Below are 21,748 nucleotides of genomic sequence, written 5' to 3'. Positions count from 1 at the left end.
TACAAACAGACTATATCCATCCATTCATCCATCCATCCACTATCTGTACATCCATCCATCATCTGTCTGTTAATCCATCCATCTATCCATCCATCCATTTATTTCTCCATCTATCCATCCATCCATTTATTTCTCCATCCATCTATCCATCCATCCATTATCTATACATCTGTCTGTCATCCATTCATCCACCTATTTATCTGTTATTCATCCGTCCCTCCCTCCCTCCCTCCCTTCATCCATCCGTCTATCCATCATCCATCCATCCTCTCATACCACAGATTTTTACTGGGTGCCTACTCAGTTCTGGATTCACAGTAACGAACAAGACAAACAGTTCTTTGCCCTCATGGAACTCATCATTAGTGGGGAAGACAGACATTAAACTAACAATTACTTAGATACAGGTGTGATAAGCTCTGTAAAGGACAAATATAGTGCCTGTGAGAGCAGAGAATGGGGGGACTTGGCAAAGCCTGGGGGTCATGGAAGACTTCACTGCAAAGGTGACATTGAAGCTGATGCCTGAAGGATGGGTAGGGATTGGCCAGAGGAAACATGGGCAGGAAGGGCCTCCCACACAGAGAACAGGTGTGCATAGTTTGAGATTGGAAAGCATTTGGTGCTTGTAAAGAAGTAAAAGAAGGTCAGCATAGCTGGAGCGGAGGGAGGATGGGAAAATGCCTGAGACGTGGCTCAACAATTGGCTGAGCCAGTATCCCTGAGTGTCCCCTAGGGACTTGTGCATCGGCAGGGAAGAGCCCCACAGTAGATTAGGAGTAGGAATTACTTCCGTCCACATGGCTCACTTCAAAGCCAGCTCCCTTATTAGTTTGCTGACTAAGAAATGGGCTTAACAATATCCACTCCATAAAAGAGGTGAGCAATGAAACAGTACTCCATAAATGCCTCAAGGCACCTAGGAGAAAACAATTGCATAAATCCATTCATTTTTGCCATTATTTTAAAAATCCCACAGGTTAGTAACGCACGCAGCAAAAACAAAGGAAATGGCTACCCTTAGCATTTACCTGGTTCTGGTCTTTCTTGGGGACTAAAATATGGCTTTTAGAGGCTTGTCTCATTTATCCTAGAGCAGGACTATGAAGTGATAAAGATGGATCATTACAGATGAGGCAGTGAAGGAGTTGAGAGGTTAAGTTACCTGCTAAGGTCACACCACGAGACGGGGAAAGACGTTGGCGAAGAAGACAGGCTTCCTGCCTCTCGGTCCATTGCCAGACCCCTTACAGCCAGACCAGGGAGGAATTGCTTCTCTCCGTAAGTGGGAATACCACTGAGAGCTAATTTCTCCCCACTAGATCCACAGAATGGAGAAGAGCACTTGACCTGGAGTCTTGTTCTGGGGGTGGTCTGTCGTGCAGACTGTGAAAACTATCAGGGAGCCGTCATATTTCCATTTCTCTTGGGCTGCTCCTGTCCAGAGAGAGAGAAAGGGAGCCCCAGTCAAGGCTGGAAGAGCCAGCCTGCAACACATCCACTCAGGGCTGTCAATACTTGGGTTTTACGGACACCCAGATTCAGAGGCAATAGCTTAGTGCCTCTTCATCGATTTAACTATCGTTTCAGGTCCATAGCTCACAGCTAGAAACCAGCCTGCATAAAACCTCACATTATGGTGCTTCTGTTCTTCTTAAGGACACTACATTCCATTAGGAAAACCAGACTATTAGGGGCAGGCTTGATGGATGAGCCTGACGTTATTATCTCGCTGAACAATTACAGGGCCAGCCTCTTAGAGGGGGACTCCCCAGTACACACAGTACACACGTAGGATTTGGTCGACGAGATGTGCAGAATGGAGGGAAGGGCTGGGAAGACCCGGGCACTCAACCCTTTAGTGGGCATCCAAGTTTACTCTCAGAAGTCCTTAGGGAATTGTGCTTCAGAGAGAGACCTTTCTTCTGACCTAACTTCAGAGTCCAAGCAATGAAAATTAATTACTGAACAAGTATGGATTAAGTGCCTGCTCCATCTAGACCCTGGGCTAGACAGCAGGGACCTTTAGAAGCTTCAAGCTATGGTGTGGTCTGAATGTTCTCAGCATCCCACTGAACATGCTGCTCTGGGTGTTCCCTGCCTGTTTGATCCAGGTTGGTACTAGAGATGAAACCTATTTGTTATCTGTGGTCTGGGAGTTCAGAGAGTGGTCAAGCAAGGCTCTTTGATAAGGTGGATGGGCTAGGCTTTGAAGGACAGGCAGAATAGAGTTGAGGGGATTGGGGTGTCTGGTAAGGCAGTATTTTGAGACAGTCCAGTTTTCATCCATTTCCATCTTCCATCCATGGACATCTTAGCTTATCTGGGACATTGGTGAGGCCACTTAAGGGCAGGCTTGTAGACATCTGCTTTGCAGACACACAACAGAGCACACACATGGAGCACGCACACACACAAACACACAGAGTATATCTATTCTGGGCATGCTCATTAGCAGCTAACTTTAATCTTCTTTAACGCTTGCATCTCAAATCCCAAATACTTTAGTGTGTGCTGTCTATGAACACACACCAAAAATAGTTCTGGGTAGATAAACACATTGAGCCAAGAGGCTGTCTGATTGCAGTTTGAGTCGCGTGAAGTCACTGCCTCCTAGATCCCTTCAGTGCAGCCGAGGAAGGAATCTTAACACAGAATATCAATAAATAACTAACCTGAACCGCACCTCCTCCCACCCACTGCGGCCAGCAACACATGCAGCTCACCACCCCCTGTGGGAAAGCCGAGATGCTCTGTCCCTAGGCCTTCGGCAGGATGTGTCTGCTTGAGGGTCTGACCATGTGGCTGAAACTCACTGTTTCTTGCGCCCAATTCACCCCCTGCATTGCACACCTAATTGCAAGATGCAGCAGCTCTTGCAATTAGGTGTGCAATGGCTGCAAACTTGTATCGATGAAAGAGTTGATGAACGTCAGTGAAAAGGAGAAGTTGACGGTGCCTTTCTGCCATCTGCCTCTTTCCTTCCACATTGCCAAGTACCTGATGCTGGCTGCTGACTTGATATATTCATCGTTACAAGAATTTAAAAGTTAAGAAAAAAAAGAAAAAAATTACAGGAGTGTGCAGCCTTGTCCCCGTCCACCACCCACAAAAGGAAGGACCCAGTGTCATTTTGTAGTGGGTGAATGCTGGCCCCCCACAAAAGGTATGTCCATATCCTGACCCCCCAGAACCTGTGAATGTGACTTTATTTAGAAAAAGTGTCTTTGCATATGTAATTAAATTAAGGATCTTGAAATGAGATAATCCCGGATTTATCTGGGTTGGCCCTAAATCCGATGACAGATGTTCTCACGAAACACACAGAGGACAGACCCACAGGCAAAGGCCACGTGAAGACAGAGGTAGGAAGTGGAGTTGTGTGGCCACAAGCACAGGAATGCTAACAGCCACCAGGAACTGGAAGAGGCAAGGAGCAAAAATCTTCCCTGGAGCCTCTGGAGGGAGCACAGCCTTACTGCCACCTTGATTCTGGACTTCTGGCCTCCAGAACTGTGAGAGAATAAATTCTTATTGTTTTAAGCCATGAAGTTTATGGTGATTTGTTTTGGCAGCCCTAGGAAACTCATACACATTTCTTACTGCATTAATGGAAAAGCAGGCCAAGTTAAAAAAAAAAAAAAAGAAGAAGAATGGAGAAGCCAATAGGATTTAAGTAACAAGTTGCATTTATGGGGCACTTAACATGCCAGGTTCCTGCTCAAATTAGAGCGACAGAACTGAGTTTGTACCTGGCAAGGTGAGCCCCAGAGCTCATGCTTTTAGCCAGCTACCCTATACTTCTGGAAAAGATTGGGAGCTGTATTTGGAAAGGGAGATGGGAGGGGAAATGAGAAAAGTTAGATCTGAAAGAGAGTTGGGGAGAATTTGAGAGAGATGTGGGGGCCAGGTGCTGTGGAAGAGAAGTACAAAAGTTCCGAAGTTTTGCTTTACATTATAAATAGGATTTTTTGGGTGTTCCCTGAGAAATTTGGTAAAGATTTAAATTGCTCTCCAGTTAAGTTTTTTTTTAAGAAAAAATTTTTACATGACATCATGACGAGACTTGCTTATGTGTTACCTGTGTTTTATACAGGATACTTTTTCACTCGTTTGACATTTCTTTATTCCCTGTGCTCTGGCTTATCTGCCAAAATCTGTGCTAGGTGCTGGGCAGACCTGCAGGTAAATGAGAACCAGACCCTGCCCTGGGGTGCTCAGCTCATGAGGTGGGCAAGGTCCAGCAGACGAAGGTCCTTGAGTTTGGACATCATTCTGTGGGCAGTAGGAAATTTTACGCAGGGGATGAAATTGAGAGAGAGTGAGAACTGGCTCTGTGTTCCCCAGGCCGCTGTGAATCCCTGCCCCCTCTGACCTTTAGCAGCTGGTGGCTAAGTGGATAGACTGATAAACTTGCTAGACTACTGAGGATTAAAGAGTTTCCCATTAAGGTGACACCATCGGATTTTAACTTTTTTTTTTTTTGGCTGAGCCGCGCAGCTTGTGGGATCTTAGTTCCCTGATCAGTGATTGAACCCAGGCCCTCGGCAGTGGAAGTGGGGAGTCCTAGCCACTGGACCACCAGGGAATTCCCAACGTCATCAGATTTTAAAAGTTTTTTTTTTTCTCTAGGCTTTTTTAGTATGGGGTGGGGAGGGAATGGGAAATGGGGCATGGAGTGATGGTGACTGACTTTCTTCAAATCCTATTGCCTTGATGGCCCCTACTGAACCCAGTTGTAAGGTTGGTCCTGGCTTTCAGAAAATATTTGCCTTGACAATACGGACAAAACCAGTTTCTATTCATCTTTGCGATTACATGGGAGTCACATGGGAGGTGATAGTACAGCTCTACGGTTAATAGAATTCAGACCATGATCAGAAATTAACCTTGAAAGCCCTTGGAGAGACATTACATTGGAGGCTGTCGTGGTTTCTTGCAGTCAGTCCAGCATAGCTGGATTTCTGCGGAATTGGAGAAGGTTGTTGATTGCTCAGTTGAGCACCAGATGAAGCTGGCCAAAATTTAGAAGCTGTATTATATGAAAACAGCAGATATTTAAGCACTGGACTCATGCTGAGGGCTGAGAGGTGCTTGGAGCTGAGACTACTGCATGGACCCCAGAGAAGAAAGGCAGGTGAACCCTTGCCTGGCACTTACATGTGTTTATTCTTTTCTCTCGTTATCATATTATTGTTATTATTACTATTCTGCTGAGTCCCTATTGTTGAATGAATGTACAGAACACAATTGCATACATTGTAGGACTAGACTATAGTATAAATTTTTCTTAAAAGTTCTTGCCTTTCACTATGAGAGTTATCCTTTCTCAGAATAAATTTGGCCGGCTTAGCTGTCCGTGTGGCTCTGCTGAGGGATTACAGTCTTCCAGCCAAGTTGGGTCTTGTCCACAGTGATCCAGAAGCCAATTTTCTGAATAAATCACAAAAATGCTCCAGAGTTGGTATATTTACCCAAAAGCTCATCTTCTCTTGCTATGCACACATAATAGTTGTGAATGTACTTTGCATTTTGCAGTATTTTATATAGTGTGGCATTTCCCAAAGCGTGGTCTGGGGAACACCAGGGTGGCGGAGTGTTCTGTGGAACAAGAGTTTCCTGGGCGGAATACGGTTGGAAACTACCTGCTTTTGGATGTGTATTCACACGTCAACTGAGTCTAAAGTAAAGACATCTGGGTAACTTGGTTTAATGCAGCACTGGCCAAATTTGGTTGCCCATGGAATCACCCTGTTTGGTGCACTCTAGCAGCCAGAAGCACAGGGGAGGGGCAGGGCAAGAGGTGGCCAGGCCCACCCTGGGTTTCTCAGGCCCTGGGGCAAAACTGAGTTGGAGGGTGGGAGACTAAGCTGGATGTTTTATACTGGCCAGACCTGGACGGGACTTGTTAATATTGGAAACTGGCCAGAAAGCTATAGGATATGCCCAGGCTGCCACTAAGGGCTGGGAAAGGGAGATTTGTAAGAATATGGCTGATAACTGTCTTTGGAGGAAAATTCAACCCTTTTCTGTTTGTACCCATTGGGTTCAATAACCTGTTATAAAGAATAGGGTTGAGTAGCATCCCACCAAAATTCATGTCTACTTGGAGTCTTGAAATGTCAACCTGTTAGGAAATAAGGTCTTTGCAGAGGTAATTAAGGTGATGATCATACTAGATCAGGGTGGGCCCTAAATCCAACAACGAGTGTCCTTATAAGAGATGGAAAAGAGGCACACAGGGAGAAGGCCATATGAAGACAGAGGCAGAAATTGGAGTGATGTGGCCACAAGCCAAGGAACGCCAGGAACCACCAGAAAATGGAAGAGGTGAGGAAGGATCCTCCCCTAGAGCCTTTGGAGGGAGTGTGGCATGGCCCTGCTGCCACCTTGACTTCAGACTTCTGGCTTCCAGATCTGTGGGAGGATAAATTCCTGTTGTTTTGAGCCACCAAGTTTGTATTGATTCATGATGGCAGCCCCAGGAAATTAATACAAGCCGATGCTAGTCTCACCCTTGGGTGCGACAGGATTTCCACACAGCCTGAAACTGTGAATCAGATACATCCCTGTTGATGAAGGCGTAATGGATACATGTGAACTCGAGACCTGCTAACTTCTGCACCAACGCTGGATAATTAGTTAGAGGCTGCATGACAGTCTTGAGGGCTCCATGCAACGTGGAAGAGGAGAGATTGCAGAGGAAAGGGGCAATTTTAGGGACACTGAGGGATGATGGGGTACAGGGAGGGCAGGTGAATCCCATGAACTATGAGAGGTAAGTCAACTAGAAAAGATGTGAGGAGCCTCTTGTTGGCAGACCTGAGAAAGAGTGACTCAATGAAAAGACACAGCTGGGAGGTGCCTCCGGGCTGGGTCCGCAGTGAGTTGCCAGGTCTGGGACCTCAAAGGCCCAGGCAGCCCTTCTGCAATTAATCATTTGTGCCCAGGGTCAGCCTGACATTCCAGTGGACTTGGAGTTACTTCTCATACTGTCATTTAACCTTCCCAGAGCTCAAGTCTCTGCTGTATGACCTTCAACTACTGGCTCCACCTCTCTTAGCCTGTTTTCTGACCTACAAAATGGGGGTAATAATAATTTGAACTTAGTGGGGATTATGTGAGATAATGCACATGCAAGACGCTCCACAGGTTCGTGGCACATGGCAAATACTTGCTTTGTTAGCTACTAGTACTGTTACTGTTCCTGTTTATGACCTGTGATCCTACCTACCAGCTTTCACACACTGAGCGCTTACTATGTGCCTGACAGCGCTGAGCACCTTACATGTTTTTAATTCTCACAACAACTTCAGGAGGAAGCAATTACAAGTACTGTTGACCCTTGAACAATGCGGGTCCGCTTACACAACCAATTTTTTTCAGTAAATACTACGGTACTACACAACCTGTAGTTGGTTGAATCCTCCGTGAGGAACCATGGATATGAGGGCCACCTGTAAAGTTATATTCAGATTTTTTGACTGCGCAGGGGTCCGTGCTGCTAACCTGTGCAATATTCAGGGGGGCTGGGGGAGGACAGGACATTGGCCAGGTTCAGATGGCAAAACCAGGATTCAAAGTCGAGGCCGACCACATGCAGAGTCCAGGCTTTTTACTACTGAATCTGAGAGTACACCGGGTGATTTTATGTGCTACACCGTTGAAATTTTTACTTATAATAGTTATATATCTATTCTATTTCCTATTAGAAAAATACAGTTTTCCTATTTATAGTAGTGATTAAATTTTCCTTTTAAAATAAACATTCAGTGCTCACTGCGGCACCACATATCCAAAAAATTGGAACGTACAGAAAAGATTAAACAGCCCCTGCGAAAGGATGACATGCAAATATGTGAAGTGTTTCATGTTTTTACAATATTATATGTCAATTATATCGAAATGAATGAATGAACAAATGAAGTAAGCTTATTTAGCAGCACTACTCGCAATAGCCTAAAGGTAGAAAGAGCTCAAATATCTATCAATAGATGAAACAATAGACAAACTGTGGTGGATGTAGACAACGGAATATTATTTGGCCGTAAAAAGGAATGAAGCACTGACACATGCTGCAACATGGATGAACCTCAAAGACATGATGCTAAGTGAAAGGAGCCAGGCACAAAAGATCACATAGTATATGATTCAATTTATGTGAAACGTCCAGAATTGGCAAATCCATAGGAACAGGAAGCAGATTAGTGGTTGTGAGGGGGTTTAGGGGAGGTGGGTATGGGGTCTTATGTTGGAGTGATGGAAATGTTTTGGAACTAGACGGAGGTAGTGGTTACACAACACTGCGAATGTACTAAATGCTATTGAATTGTTCACTTTAAAATGGTTGCTTTTATGTTATGTCAATTTCACCTCAATATTAAACAATTAACTTATTTAAGTTTAGAGAAGGAAATTAATTTCCTTAAAAATTAATTTATTTAAAGAAAAATATGAAGTAAATCATAGCACAGGGGGAGAGCGAAGGTGGTACTTAGAAAATATGGCACTGTGTTATGCGTTAAAAGCGCAAGGCATCTCCTTAAGGGCCAAGTCTGGCAGAGTCTGAGTCTTGCCCTCCTTTGTTTTTTTTTCCCCCTGCAGCCAGCTCAGTGCTTAAGAAATACTTGTTGAGTTCAGCGCAGCCTGGCTTAGTTAATTGAGTTAAGGCGAGCTGAGTCATACTGAATGCACCAGCTGGCTGGCCTGGAGGAGATCCAAGTTGAAGATGTTAAGAATCACACTAATTCAATAAGCGGCTGCAAGGTAGTCTAAGTAATGAGCCCACGCGCCTTTCCTTACCCAACTTACCCGTGTTGTGCCGGCACCTTAGGAGCCTTCTCTTCCTGAAATCCCCTGTGTGTGCTTGCTGGGGACACCAGGCAAGAGAGTGTAGGAGAGGAGGTAAGGGGATGTGGAGAACTTTCTGTCTGTGTACAGGTACGGCTACCCCCACACTCATCACGCACCTCACGGACTACCTAACCGTCAGCTCGTGCTTGACTCTGACTGCCTGAGTTGGAAGCTGGCTGAGCACCTTGGAGAAGTTAATTCTCTGCACCTTTGTCTCCTCACCTGTAAAACGAGGCTAATAATAGTACCTACTGTATGGGGTTCTTGGGAGGATTCGATGAAACAATACCTGTCAAGCGCTTAGCATACACTTTTGGGAACATTGTAAGCACTCAGGAAGGTTAGCTATGATGATTAGCAGTGACCAGCGTTGTAGAGAGGTGGGTTTGAAGTATGTGGCAGGGCTGGTGCCTGGAGACACGGGAGGACAAGAAGAGAAGTTGTTTGTAAATATCTTAAACAGAAGCACATGGCTTACTCACGTAAGTTCTTCTGGGATGCGATGTAAGCTCCCAGTATGAGGCAGGAGTAGCAGAATCTGGCTGTTTTTCTCCATTCTGGTGGGATTTTACCTACAGAGAGTCCCCAGCGGTTGCCTGTACCTGGAGAGCAGAGAGAAAGCCACACAAAGTTTCCCTCTTTCTGCTGTCCTCTGGGAAGCTGCTCCATTCTGCATTCTTGGCTGACCAGTCAGTGAAGTACCGCAGAGGTGCATGTGGTAATCTCTTTCCCGAATCTCTATCCCACCCACAAGGCTGCACGTGGGAAGGGCAGGACATGGGAATCCCAAGGTGTGATTTCCCAGACTATGCATTTTGTTGCTGCTGCCCACCTGGCCTTGGTCAGGCTCCTGCCTCTTTCTGGCTATTGTTCCTCATTTATGAATGAGGGAGAGGGCAAGCGTTGTAGAAAAATCACTGATTTTCAAGCTGTAAAAATATGAGGAGCTGTCTGATAAAATAAAATTGTTCAAGGGAACTGAATATACAAATGGACACAAGAGTTGCCACATGGTTGGAATAGGGGCGGGGGTCCTATATAGTCCCAGACGCTGAGCTTCTGTCACCCATCCTCCTTGCTTCCCCCTGCTGTCTTCCTCCCTCCAGCAGTGCCCAAGATGCATGTTTTGAAAACTGCCAACTGGAATGAATTCATGGGGTAGGGGCAGGGCTGGAGTCCCAGGTCTGGATAGAGCGTGAGGGGGTCCCCGAGGTAGTCTCCAGCAGCCTGGAGGAGGTGGAGGGCAGATCTATGTGCAGGCTTGCCTGCCCATGTCACACTTGGCAGCATGACATGGGAGTATAGGACACCATGGCTTTCTGCCCGCCCATCATCCATTCCTCCTGGTAGGAGCCCTGATATGCTTTGGGGGAACCACTCACTCTCACTCCGCCCCTGTGGGTTAGCTAGGCTTCGGCAGTGAGCACTTGACTGGGCTCTGGGCGATCAGATCATTCCAGCCCCCTTGTCCTGGTCATTGGTTTAGCAGTGGGCAGCTGAACCTATCAGAACCCACCAGACGTGACGCTCGGACTTTTACAGAGGCAAGCAAGAGGAAGCCTTGACTTGACTCTGCAACGATGTACAACAGGTGGAGAGAGCCAATCTCAAAATGAAACCAAAACAGGGAAAAGCAGAGCTGAAGAGATGGAGAGAGGCAGATTCCCGAAAACTTAAAGGAAAGCCTAGATCCTGCAATGCCTGAAGTTAATAAGAAGCAAGAAGCCCTTGCTTCTCGGTTAAAAACTTCAATACCTTTTTGATCTGTCTTAAGTCCATTCAAGTTAGGAGTTTGTCATTTTGCAGCTGAAACCTCCTGACTACTACAATGGGCAAGCTTTTCACCTCCGTTAAGTTTCAGTTTTCTCATCTACTAAGTGTCTCTAAAAATCCATAAACCTCACCTTTAATGGGATCTATAAACACATGTATTTTATCACAGCAGCAGTAGCAAGACATTAGCAAGAGTGGTTAAGTATTTTGAATATTTATTAGTTCTAAGGAAAGCAAAACAAGAGTTGGTTAATATCAGTTCACTTTGTTCTCTAAAGGGGGTGGGGGGAGCAAAAGACAAATAAATGTCCATTATAAATGGGAATGGAGAAAGCAGGAGCAGACCCCATATTAATGGGAAAATGCCAGGGGAATGCATGTGAGTCCTCAATTTTGGATTTTTTCAATTAGATGGTGGGGAAGAGGTCTGCAGGGGACTAAGGCTCCTAGAATTATGCGGGTAGGGCTGAGCCCCAGGGAGACCCCACCAGTATAAGCAGGTAGGGCTGAGCCCCAGGGAGACCTCCCCCAGCCCCGCCCCACCCCACCCAGGCTCTTGAGGCCAGGGAAAATCTAGAGGAAGAGTTGAGAGGGATTTGTCTTAGAGCAGAAGGTTCAGAGGCCTGAGCTCTACAACTGTGGATGAGCTCCCAACAAGCCACTGCAGCTCATGGCCAACGCCATGCACGTGGCCAAACCTTCCCTGACAGACTCAGGCTAGCCTTTTGTGGCCCATAAGAGCTGTTTCTGGGGACTGCCAGCTCAGAACGCTATTGTGGTCTGCTCAGGAACCTTTGAAATCGAAAGCCCCCAGCTCCCCTTGTCACTGCTGGTGCACATAAATACAACCAGGGGGGATTTCCCACGGAATTTTTTGCAACCACTCAAATGTTTCATTTCCCATTGTTTGCCAGCCCCTCTCCGAGCCTCAACTGTCAAAGCAGCAGCAAACACAGGCTGCTTTTCCCTCAGGACCCCACGCACGGCGCTTGCTCTTGCTCCCCCTCCACATCGGGAAGCTGGCGTTGGCAGGATGTGATGGGCTCAGCCGGGGAATAAGGTCTGTTAGTCAACTAGTGAAGCAAGTCAGCAGAGGGAATACCCGGCCCTACCCAGCCCAGCCTGCTGGGGAGGCACAGCTCTGTGCCATCCCCCTGGTTATTAGTATAATCATGGGGACTAATAATTATATTTATGGGAAGAAATCCCTTCCACAAATCCAAAGCACTTGACCAAAATATACAATGCAGCTGTTAATTTTTTGCTTTTAAAATATGAACTTGAATCATTTTTTTCCCTGACCCAGCATGTGTTAATGGAATTCTAAGTTGTATTCCATACATCAGTGCTTAGAAAAGGCCATCTTTATTGATTGAAAACATCTGTTTTAGACAGGCAGTGTGCTGGACATTTGGGGGACCCAAATACCATAAGGAGGTGTAGAGATTTCAAGGCAACATTGGGTGGAGAGTGATAAATGGGAAGTTTATCCAGGGGATGTTGGTCTGAGGGGTGGGTAGGAAGCCAGGCAGACACGTCTGTGATCTGTCACCAGCTGGCACTGAGTACACATAGTATGCGTAACCCTGGGCACCCACAAAGCTGATTCTGTGAGGGTCAGGGATGGTGAAGAGACCTGTAAACATCCATTTACCAGGGCCCACCCTCTGCACCGCAGAGATTACCCTAGTAATGAATTTACTCATGTAGCCATTCATTCACTCGTCCATTAAAGCCACGGATATTTACTGATTTCTTTAGGATGTGCCAATTTGAGGCTATATGCTGGGGACACAGAGATGACCCAGTCAACCTGGTGCCTTTCCTCTTAAAGTTTCCATCCCAGTGGGGCAGACAGCCATTAAACAAATACCTACGTAGAATAATAAAGAAATATACAATACAATAAAGAACAATCAAATACCCATGAGAATCTTCGTGCTCCTCATTTACTGATCTCCCACTCTATGCCACATGCTGTGAGGGCCACAAATTTGAATCAATGCCTGTGCAGCAAACCCCAAAGACCAACCAGAACTCCTGACAGAAAGAGGATGGACCGCGGTGACAGTGGCACTTTGCAGTTTACATGGCACTTTTTACACCATGGGCACTCTGGATCCTGCCAGCAAGACTGGGCTGGCTTGTTAAGGAGTTATTCCTCCACTTCCCATGGGAGGAATCTGAGGCCTGGAGAGATAAAGGGACTGGCCTGCCTGAGGTCACACGGCTAGAAAGGCCAGGAATGCTACGCCTATTTTTACAATGACGGAAGCGGAAGCAGAACAAGGTGGCCATTTTATTTTCCCAAAGTCACACTAAGACACACTATGTGTCAGAGCAGAGGGAACATAAGTGCAAAATTCTACCTGGAAAGAGAACAGATCCTGAGACAGGTGAGTCTCAGAAAGTAGAGACTGAGGAAGATAATAACACAGGACGTGAATTCCAACTCACATCTCTTCGAACGGGACCTCTCCTCTCGGCTTCCCAATGAGTGGGTTTTCGTGTAGCCAAAGCGTGATCTGAAGTCACCGGAACTAACACTTAGCGACCCCTCTGATATCCCAGACATCACAGGATTCCTGCGAGGAGCATATTAAAACTCCCATTGTCCAGATGAGGAGGTTGAAACCCTGACCACACACAACTAGACAGTAGCAGAACCAGAATGTAAACTGTGGTCCCTCTGATACTGGGACCTGTAGAACTTCTGATACCCAGAGCTGCCTCCCTCTGGGGGCCTAGGAGTCCTGGCAACAGGATGCTGGAGGAGGTGGCCTGCGGAGGCAGGGCCCAGGGGTTGAGGCTGCAGTGCTGCCCAGGAATGCAGCCTAGCCCGCCCACTTTTTAACACAGTGGCATCCCTGACAGACACCCTTGTCCTTTTCCTGTGCTGGCCTTCGTAACACAATAAATAAACCCTGAGAGAAACGTGACCTGAGCCAGGCAGTAAATGATGGCACTGTCAGTTGTACACGACTGTTGAAACAAACACAGACTGTAATCATCGTGCTGTACGGGGAGAAAGACATTTGGCAAATGAGATTCCATTTTCACATTGGTTTGTGCTGAGCATATAAATTTCCTGCGGGCCGGCCAGCGTTGGGGATGTGTAATTGATTGCCTGCATTATAATAAACAAGCCGTGACAGGTGATCATTCATCATATTCCGCTGAACGTTCCAGCACACCAGAAAACGGAGGAAGAGAGGGAACGCGCGAGCGAAGGCAGAGGAGAGGAGGAGCCTGGGGGAGGGGAGAGGGTCGGAAAGACGAAGTATTCCCGACAGACCGAAAGCCAGGGAAGGGGCGGGGGAGAGAATCCGCAGAGCGGGCTCGGGGAAAGTGAAAGCAATTACTATAATTCTTTTGATTATCTAATTTGTTCTTTCTGGTCTTCGTTATGTGACCCTACCCCCATCCCACTCCAACACAGGAGGTCCCCCTCGGGGACTTGGGAAGACACAGAAAATGCTCCTTCCAAGATTGAGGAGAGGAAGGGGAAAGGCGAGGTGGGGGGAGGGGCCGTCTAGTTGTAACCGGAGTAGATAACGGGAAAACCTCGGGAGGGTGCGTGCGTGTGTCTGTGTGTTCGGGAAAACCTCGGGAGGGTGTGTGTGTGTGTGTGTGTGTGTGTGTGTTCGGGAAAACCTCGGGAGGGTGCGCGCGTGTGTGTGTGTGTGTGTGTGTGTGTTCGGGAAAACCTTGGGAGGGTGTATGTGTGTGTGTGGCGCGAGTGTGTGCGGGACTCAGCTTCGCCTTTTGCTCTGTGATGCCTCCAATCAGATGGATGGGAACCCGTTTTTTTTTTTTAATAAAAAAATTTAAAGCGTTTTTGAAAAAAGTGAAAAGTTCCTTTTATTGAAGGAAAAAACAGAATCCAAGTTGGCACCGGATCTGGTTCCAGAAGCCTGTCATGTGGGGCTCTCACTCCTCCCCCCTCGTCCCCCAACCCCGCCCCAGCCCCAGCCTCTCTCGGCCCTTGGCCGGGGGCTGGGGTCGAACAGGACCTGTTAGGTAGCACCCTCCTTTCCAGGAGCTTCAACCTAGACCCGAGGCGGAAACACATTGGCATATGAAGGACAGAAAGACAAATGCAGAGCTCTCGAGGCAGCGCACGCATTATATAAGTACTTACATTATGCAAAAGCCAAGGCCCTCAACAAGGGAGTGAGTGAAGACAGGGGACAGGGAGGGATTCGTCTCCCCAGTTCTCACCCTGTCAATTTCTAGCCCTCCCATCCTCACCCATCAAATGCCCTCTCGGGTACCAAATGCTTAGCGCAGGTGGGAGCCTCCAACCCTGGGAGCTGGGAGTTGAGGGGGCGTGGCCAGCGCTAAAATAGGGGGCGGAGACTGGGTGGGGCTTATCCAGGGGCGGAGCCCGCGCTGGAGTGGGCGGGGTGAGTACAGAAGAAAGACAGTAACGTGATCGGCGACTTTGCTTCTCATCTCCCACTGCTTCCTACAGTCCTCTGTCTTTTTACCCTAGCTTTAACAACTGTAATCTGTTACTTTGGAGATTATTATAATGTCGCTGCTTTTGGAAAATCTGTTCAAGAGACCTGCCTTCTGAAAGCTGTGACATCAGCCCCAGCGGTGTGGGCTGCCTTCCCTGGGTGATCTATGTGGTCTTTGAAAGATTAACAGCTCCTTTGGGTCTCCCAAGAATCCCGGAAGAAAGCTAGGGCAGGTGCCGTTTTCTCAATACGCTTATTTCTTCCCATCTCCACATAACAATTTATGAAATGGATCTTAGGGTCCCGATTTTTACAGGGGAAGAAATGGAGACACGAAGAAATGAAGTTACTTGCTTAAGATCTGGCAGCAAAAAGAATAAAAAATTGAATCCAAGGGTCTTCTTCTTTCCAGACTCCCTGTGAGGACACATACTTTCTCCCTTCAAGCCCCATGAATGATAAGTGCACACATGTATGTGAGGGAGAAGAGTTGGGTCTGTTTGGAATGGCCAAGCCCTCCTGCTACGTATCACTCAAATTTGCCCCCTTCTCTCCACCACCACTGTGCCCTCTGGTCCAAGCCATCTTGCTCCTGGACCATGCTCCCACCTCCTCAGGGGTCCCCACCCTAACACTGTTGCCCACTCCCATCCATTTTCCACCTGCAGTCAGGATGATCTGTTCATTGATCTGAGCATGAAAACACCATCCAGGTCTTTCACCAGCTGGCTCAGCCTACCTCCCTAGCTCCATCTTTTATTATTATTATCATTATTATTATAAAATACACATAACATAAAATTTGCTGTTTTAATGATTTTAAAGTGTGCGACTCAGTGACATTAAGTAGATTCACACTGTTATGCAGCCATCACTACTATCTAGTCCAGAACTTTTTCATCACTCAAACAGAAACCCCTTACCCATTAGAGGTCACTTCGTATTCTGCCCTCCCTCAGCCTCTGACAACCACCAATCTTCTTTCTATCTCTACGGTTTCCCTACTCTGGAAATTTCATATAAATGAAATCCTACAGTATGTGGTCTTTTATAACTTCTTTCACTTAGCATAACGTTTTCAGTGTCCATCCATGTTGTAGCAACTTCATTCCTTTTGATGGTTGAATAATATTTCACTGTATGGATAGATCACCTTTTGTTTATTCATTGATGAACATTTGGGTTGCTTCCAACTTCTGGCTATTGTGAATAGTGCTTCTGTGAATACTTGTGTACAAGGTTTATGTTTGAACATCTGTTTTCAGTTCTTTTGGGTATATACTTAAGAGTGGAATTGCTGGGTCATATGGTAATTCTATGTTTAACTTGTTGAGTAACCACCAAAACTCTTTTCCACAGTGACTGCACCATTTTACATTCTCACTAGCAGAGTACAAGGCTTCCAATTTTTCCACATCCTTGCCAACATTTGTTATTTTCCTTTTTTGTTTTTTAATGGCCATCCCAATGGGTGTGCCTAGCTCCATCTTTTAGTTCTCTTCCCCTCACTTTTACTTCTCTGGCCTTTCACATCCTCAAATATACCACTTTTTCTTAAAAGGGAGCTTGTATATACAGTGACTTCTGCCTTCCCTTGTCTCCAAAGCTAGATCAGATTCCCCAGTGATGATGCATCTAAGTGCCATAGCCTTCCTTTCATCGGTCCCAACCTGGTTATGAATTTACACTTCCTGTGTGATTACTGATTAACATCTGTCTTCTTGACTTGACTACAACCTCCCCCCAGGCACGGACAGTTCTGCTTTTGCCATCCTCTGTATCCCCAGCACTTAGCACAGTCCCAGGTAGATTCTTGGTGCTCAATAAATACTTGTTGGATGGATGGATGAACAATGAATGAGATCCAAGTTTGGGTCCTGCATCCTTATGAATTTCTCTTTTCTTTTTTTCACTTCTCCGTGGAGTTGGTAGGTCTCCATGAATTAGAACCTGAAAAGCCTGCTCCATCCGTAAGGTATGTGGAGGCTGATGAGGTTCTGGTTGCAGAATGCATACTCACTAACAACTCCCTTTAGAGCCATGGTGATTCTGGCCCGGGATTCTGAGTCTTGCGTGGGAATTGTGCTGATTCTGCCCTTCAGTGCTGCTGAAGGTTTAGGAGCTTGAAATATATATGCTTGGTGTAAACGTGACCTCGGCATGACAGGGTGATCCCTGTGTTTGTCAAGCCATTAATTTTTAAGTAATAACAGCCACCACAACAAACTGCATTTCCCCCACATTCTAAGTCATTCTTAAGGTCAGAACTATGGGATGGTATGAGACAAAACCTTATAAACTAGACTGTAGTGGTGAGTTCTCTGCGTTTACAGCTCTGCTCCTACACGCAGGTCCAAAGAGCTGAAAATAGAGGATTAAAAATTCATGCAGCTACTCTCTTCCAAGGAATTCCAAATGCTTAGAAGACGATCTTTATCCCGCGAAGTCATCAGCCTTCGGATGTCACCATGCCCGTCTTGAAGACAGGGAAACAGAGACCCAGAGATGTGAAGCGACTTTGCCAGGGCCCCCCCGATACGGGAGCCACAGGCTCAGGCAAAGAGCCGCCTCTCACCCATCTTTCTAGCCCATGCCCTCTCCATTAGCTTGATTAAGACAACTGATTTATTCATTCTCAGTGGTTGAGAGGGGAAAAAAAACCCAACATGCCATTTGTGTGATATAAATATCGCTGGAAAAAGCTTAAAAACATTGTGTCATACATATTTCCTTAATACCACAGTCAATCACACATGTCCAAGTGCACAGTTCCATCAACCGAGGATGGGGGTGGGGGGAGACCCAGGAGAGACTTAGCTCTGAATCCTCAGTCCCAGCTAAAGGTACACTGGCGGTTTTCTCTTTAGCGTATTGCCTTTAAAAAACCTCCTCGAGGTCTCAGAAGCTTGATGTTGGGCCAGAACATGAGTAGGCAGGGAAGCAAGGGTGCCAGGGTGCCTGTCAAACTGGCCAGTTCCCAAAGAAAAGATGGGGATGGCCATTTCTCATTCAGTGTGCTCCCTGGACTCACAGAGGGATTTGGATCTCAACGTGGTTCCTCTTCCCCCGCCATGCACCTCCCCCCCAACGCCCACCACCATCATCAAAAAGCCTTTAATCCCAGTGATTCTACTGTTAGGAATGTAGCCCAAGGAAATAATTAAAGACGTGTAAAAAGACTTAGTGACAGGATGTTTCTCACAACACATAGACTATGGCAAAAGATTACAAACAGCCTCCATAGCCAACCAACTATAGGGGATTGATAAGTAAATCATGTGGTTCATCCCCTAAAACCCTGCTCAGATTTAAAAAGAAAAAAAGACTAGAAGGAAATAAACCCAGATGTCCACAGAGCTTGTCTTTGGGTGTCGAGATATGGGTCATTTTTCCCTTTCCTGTAGTAAGCTCTTATTTTGGGGTGATCTATTCAAATTTGGTTGACTCTACTGGAAGCTTTATGAACTCACTAAGATTTAGAAGTCATAAATGGAACAGGAAGGGACATAAGTAAAGGCCCAGAGGTAAATCAGTGTCAGGGAGGAAGCAGCCGAACTGCAGTGGGAGATTCCAAATGCTGAATGCTAAGAACTGCGGTGGGTTTGTGGGTTGTGGACAGACTGCGAATCTTTTGAAAGCCAAGGAAAAGAAAGTATACTGGATGTGACAGGCACTTGGGAGCCACTGTAGATTCTTGAACAAGAAAAGACATGGGCAATTCCAAGTCAGACCAAGGAGAGATAGTCAAAGAAATGAATGAGCTAGGAGTGAATCTGGTGGTCTCATAAATCTTTTATGGAAGGATCTGATTTCATTGGTTTGGAGGTAAAGTGTTTTGGAGAATAGCGAAACTCTAAAGTAGTCTTGAGATTGTTTTCATTTTACAGATATGACAACTTGAGCCCAAAGAGTTAAATAAATTGTTCCCAGATCCACAGCAAGATGGTGGCCAAGTTGGGACTGGCAACTAGGGGTCCTTATTCCCGGCTCCAGTCCCAGCCCACCTCTTTGCTGCCTGGGATCCCAATTCTGAGATGTTAACCATGTGTACAACTTTCTAGGAGAACCAAAGACCCTGGCTTACTTTCTGGAGTCCCACCTAAAGCTCCATCTGTTCATTCATTCATCTGTCCATCCATCCATCCAACACTTATTAAGCACCTATTAGGAGACAGACATGCTAATTGTTAGAGTGGGGGTAGAGAGGAGATGACGATGGCACATAGTAGGTGCTCAATAAATATTTGTGGAAGGGAAGGCGGGAAGGAGAGAAGGAAAGAATAGTTCCTGCCCTCAAGTCACACAAGATCTAATTCAGGAAACAGAACCTTATGTGCCGGGTGAAAGCTTTCACGGAGATGTGAACTCATGTACTGCAGCCCCAGGCAAGATACATAACAGAACCAAACCAAAAAGAGTCGACTTCCTCTTCTTTTATAAGAGGACTGAATTCAAATAGCATTTATGGAGCACCTATAATGGGATAGGGATTAAGACTGTCCCTGTTTACACATGAAACCCAAAATGGCCAGGAGGGAGGATCTGTGGAACGTGAAAAACCAAGCGTCCAGAAAGGACAGATGTTGTTTGTTTCTTTGAACAGCTTTGACTTCTTTCTCACACTCCAGCCACTTGGTCTGATTTTCCTTTGGTTACTGGTCCTGGGGTCCTTGGCTCTGGTCTGCTGGAGGGAGGGCCAAGCTCATGCCACAATCAGACCCTCCCATCAGCCCCACCCTCCTCCATTTCCCTTTTCCAGTTATCCAGGCTTCTCAGGCCATTGCAACCTCACATTGCCAAATGAACATAAATCAAGAGGCCACAGCTCCCGGATCTTTGAGAAATGGGGACTTTGCGGAGCCTTTCCAAGGGGGTGCATGGGGAAGGAAGGGGAAAGAGGCATAAAGAGAAAGTTCCATGTGGTTCCTTTAATCACTGGGTGGAAGGAGAGAGGAGAAAGTTCAAACAGAGCCCCGCAAGCCAGGCCGGGAAGCCAGCTCTGAGCTCCACTGTTTAAGCAACTGCTGTTGGCATCACTGAGGTTTGTCTTGGCCCAAACCTGTCCTGGGAAACAAGAGAAGCTCATGCTCTTGGAATTTGCTCCCTTAACGATTCACTCGGCAACTCAGCTTTGGTGGACAATTTTTTAACAAAAAGAAAGAAAGAAGAAAGAAAAGAAAAGCCATGCAACCGATGGTTAGATATGCACTCCCCAAACTCATCAGCTTGGACCGGGCTGGGAGGAAGAGAGAAACTTTCTGAGCTTCTCACGGGGAGCCTCTCCCAACTGTGAACCTCCACTTCCTAGAGTGGGATCCTGGGTGAGACAGAGCGAAGCAGCAATCTGGAACATTGTGATTCAAATGCTATCCATTGAACTCTATGGACTTTGGAGAGAGGCACTCGATAAACAATGAAAGTGCAAGGTGGCTCTCAAACAGTTGTCTTTTACTGAGTGCTTTCCATGCACCAGCATTGTACCAGAACTTTCCATCCCTTGTCTCATTGGGTCCTCACAGCCACTCCACCAGGGTGTATGTTTCAGTCCCACTGCACAGGTGAGAGAGCTGAGTCCTGATCTGTCACTGACCCGCCCAAGGACACACAGCTAATGAGTGGGGGGCATCCAATTGTGAATCTGATCCCCTATGACAGCCCCACCCCCAGTCATGCTCTTGACCACGCTGCCCTCCTGCCTTTATTTGTTGCTTCATCACCACGTGTCATCACCGTACCTTCTCGGATGACATGGAAAAACTGAACAGGCGTGCACTCAATCACAGGACAAGATAGGACAGTGACCCCAGGTGGCGTCTTCCCAGCTTGGTTACTGAGGTTCTCAGTAGCCCTGGCCGCTTATGGAAAGTAGCACAGTGTGTGGAAATGCCACTGGATGAACATGGGTTCGAAACCTGGCATCCTCAGACCCTTTGCAGGTGCATGGGTGCAATTCAGGGGTCCATGAGTTTAGCTGGGGAAAAAAATGACATCTCTACTTTCACTAACCTCTAGTAGAAAGGCAGCATTTTCTCCTATGAGGAATGAAGGTGACAAACCCCTGTAGCATCAGCAGTTCCTGTGACTTCAGCACACGTGCAAATCACAGAGACTTTCCTGTCACTAACAGTTGTTGCAAAGATATCAAAATATTGTCTGTGCTCCTCGCAACTTAAAAATTGCAGTAGTAGACAGACCAGCATCTAGATCTTGATACTTAAGGCATAATAAAGAAGCTCGTTTAGTACCGTCTCACAAACTCGCGTTTTCATATTCTGATATCTGTATTATAGTATAATTGGTTTCCTTTGCAATCCTATGTGCTTTATTTTATGTAGCCTGATTCTGAAAAGGGGTCCCTGGCCTTCACCAAATTGCCCAAGGGACGCATCCATGGCCTATGCCTGGGAAGCTGAGGTGAGGCTCCTGTTCTTGAAAAGTATGCAGTCTAATTGGAGAATGAGACAGATACACATACCAATATTTAAGATGCAACCTTAAGTGTAAAAGAAAAGAGTAAACTCTTTGAGGGCAAGCACTGCATTTTTTAAAAAACATGCTCTTGAGGGGTGGGGTAAAAGATCTATATATTCTTTTTTTGTTTTATAAATTTATTTATTTATTTATTTTTGTCTGTGTTGGGTCTTCGTTTCTGTGCGAGG

The 21,748-nt window shown here is 46.3% G+C and overlaps 1 protein-coding gene and 1 non-coding gene across 20 annotated transcripts in view; both read left to right on the top strand.

Annotated features, from left to right (window-relative positions):
* The window catches only part of SPRING1 (SREBF pathway regulator in golgi 1), a 314,339-nt gene that overhangs the window by 138,980 nt on the left and 153,611 nt on the right, over nt 1-21,748 (top strand). For 2 of the 19 annotated variants that reach the window (XM_049697612.1, XM_049697621.1), the window contains one exon: nt 17,022-17,064. The exons of 13 other annotated variants lie outside the window; for them this stretch is intronic. In XM_049697612.1, coding sequence (XP_049553569.1) covers nt 17,022-17,064 — 43 coding nt within the window. Of the gene's footprint in view, nt 1-2,997; nt 3,548-17,014; nt 17,065-17,440; nt 17,788-21,748 lie in introns of those variants that run through there. 4 more of the 19 variants (XM_049697623.1, XM_049697624.1, XM_049697625.1 and 1 more) reach the window with 4 other exon arrangements.
* LOC117197293 (U6 spliceosomal RNA) lies at nt 7,773-7,878 on the top strand. Its single transcript, XR_004477868.1, has one exon. It is a non-coding gene; the product is annotated as a U6 spliceosomal RNA (small nuclear RNA).

Source organism: Orcinus orca, chromosome 15 (assembly GCF_937001465.1).
Source record: "Orcinus orca chromosome 15, mOrcOrc1.1, whole genome shotgun sequence".
NCBI lineage: Eukaryota > Metazoa > Chordata > Mammalia > Artiodactyla > Delphinidae > Orcinus > Orcinus orca.
The sequence above is the reverse complement of the archived record's forward strand: the minus strand, read 5'-3'. Positions and strand labels throughout refer to the sequence as shown.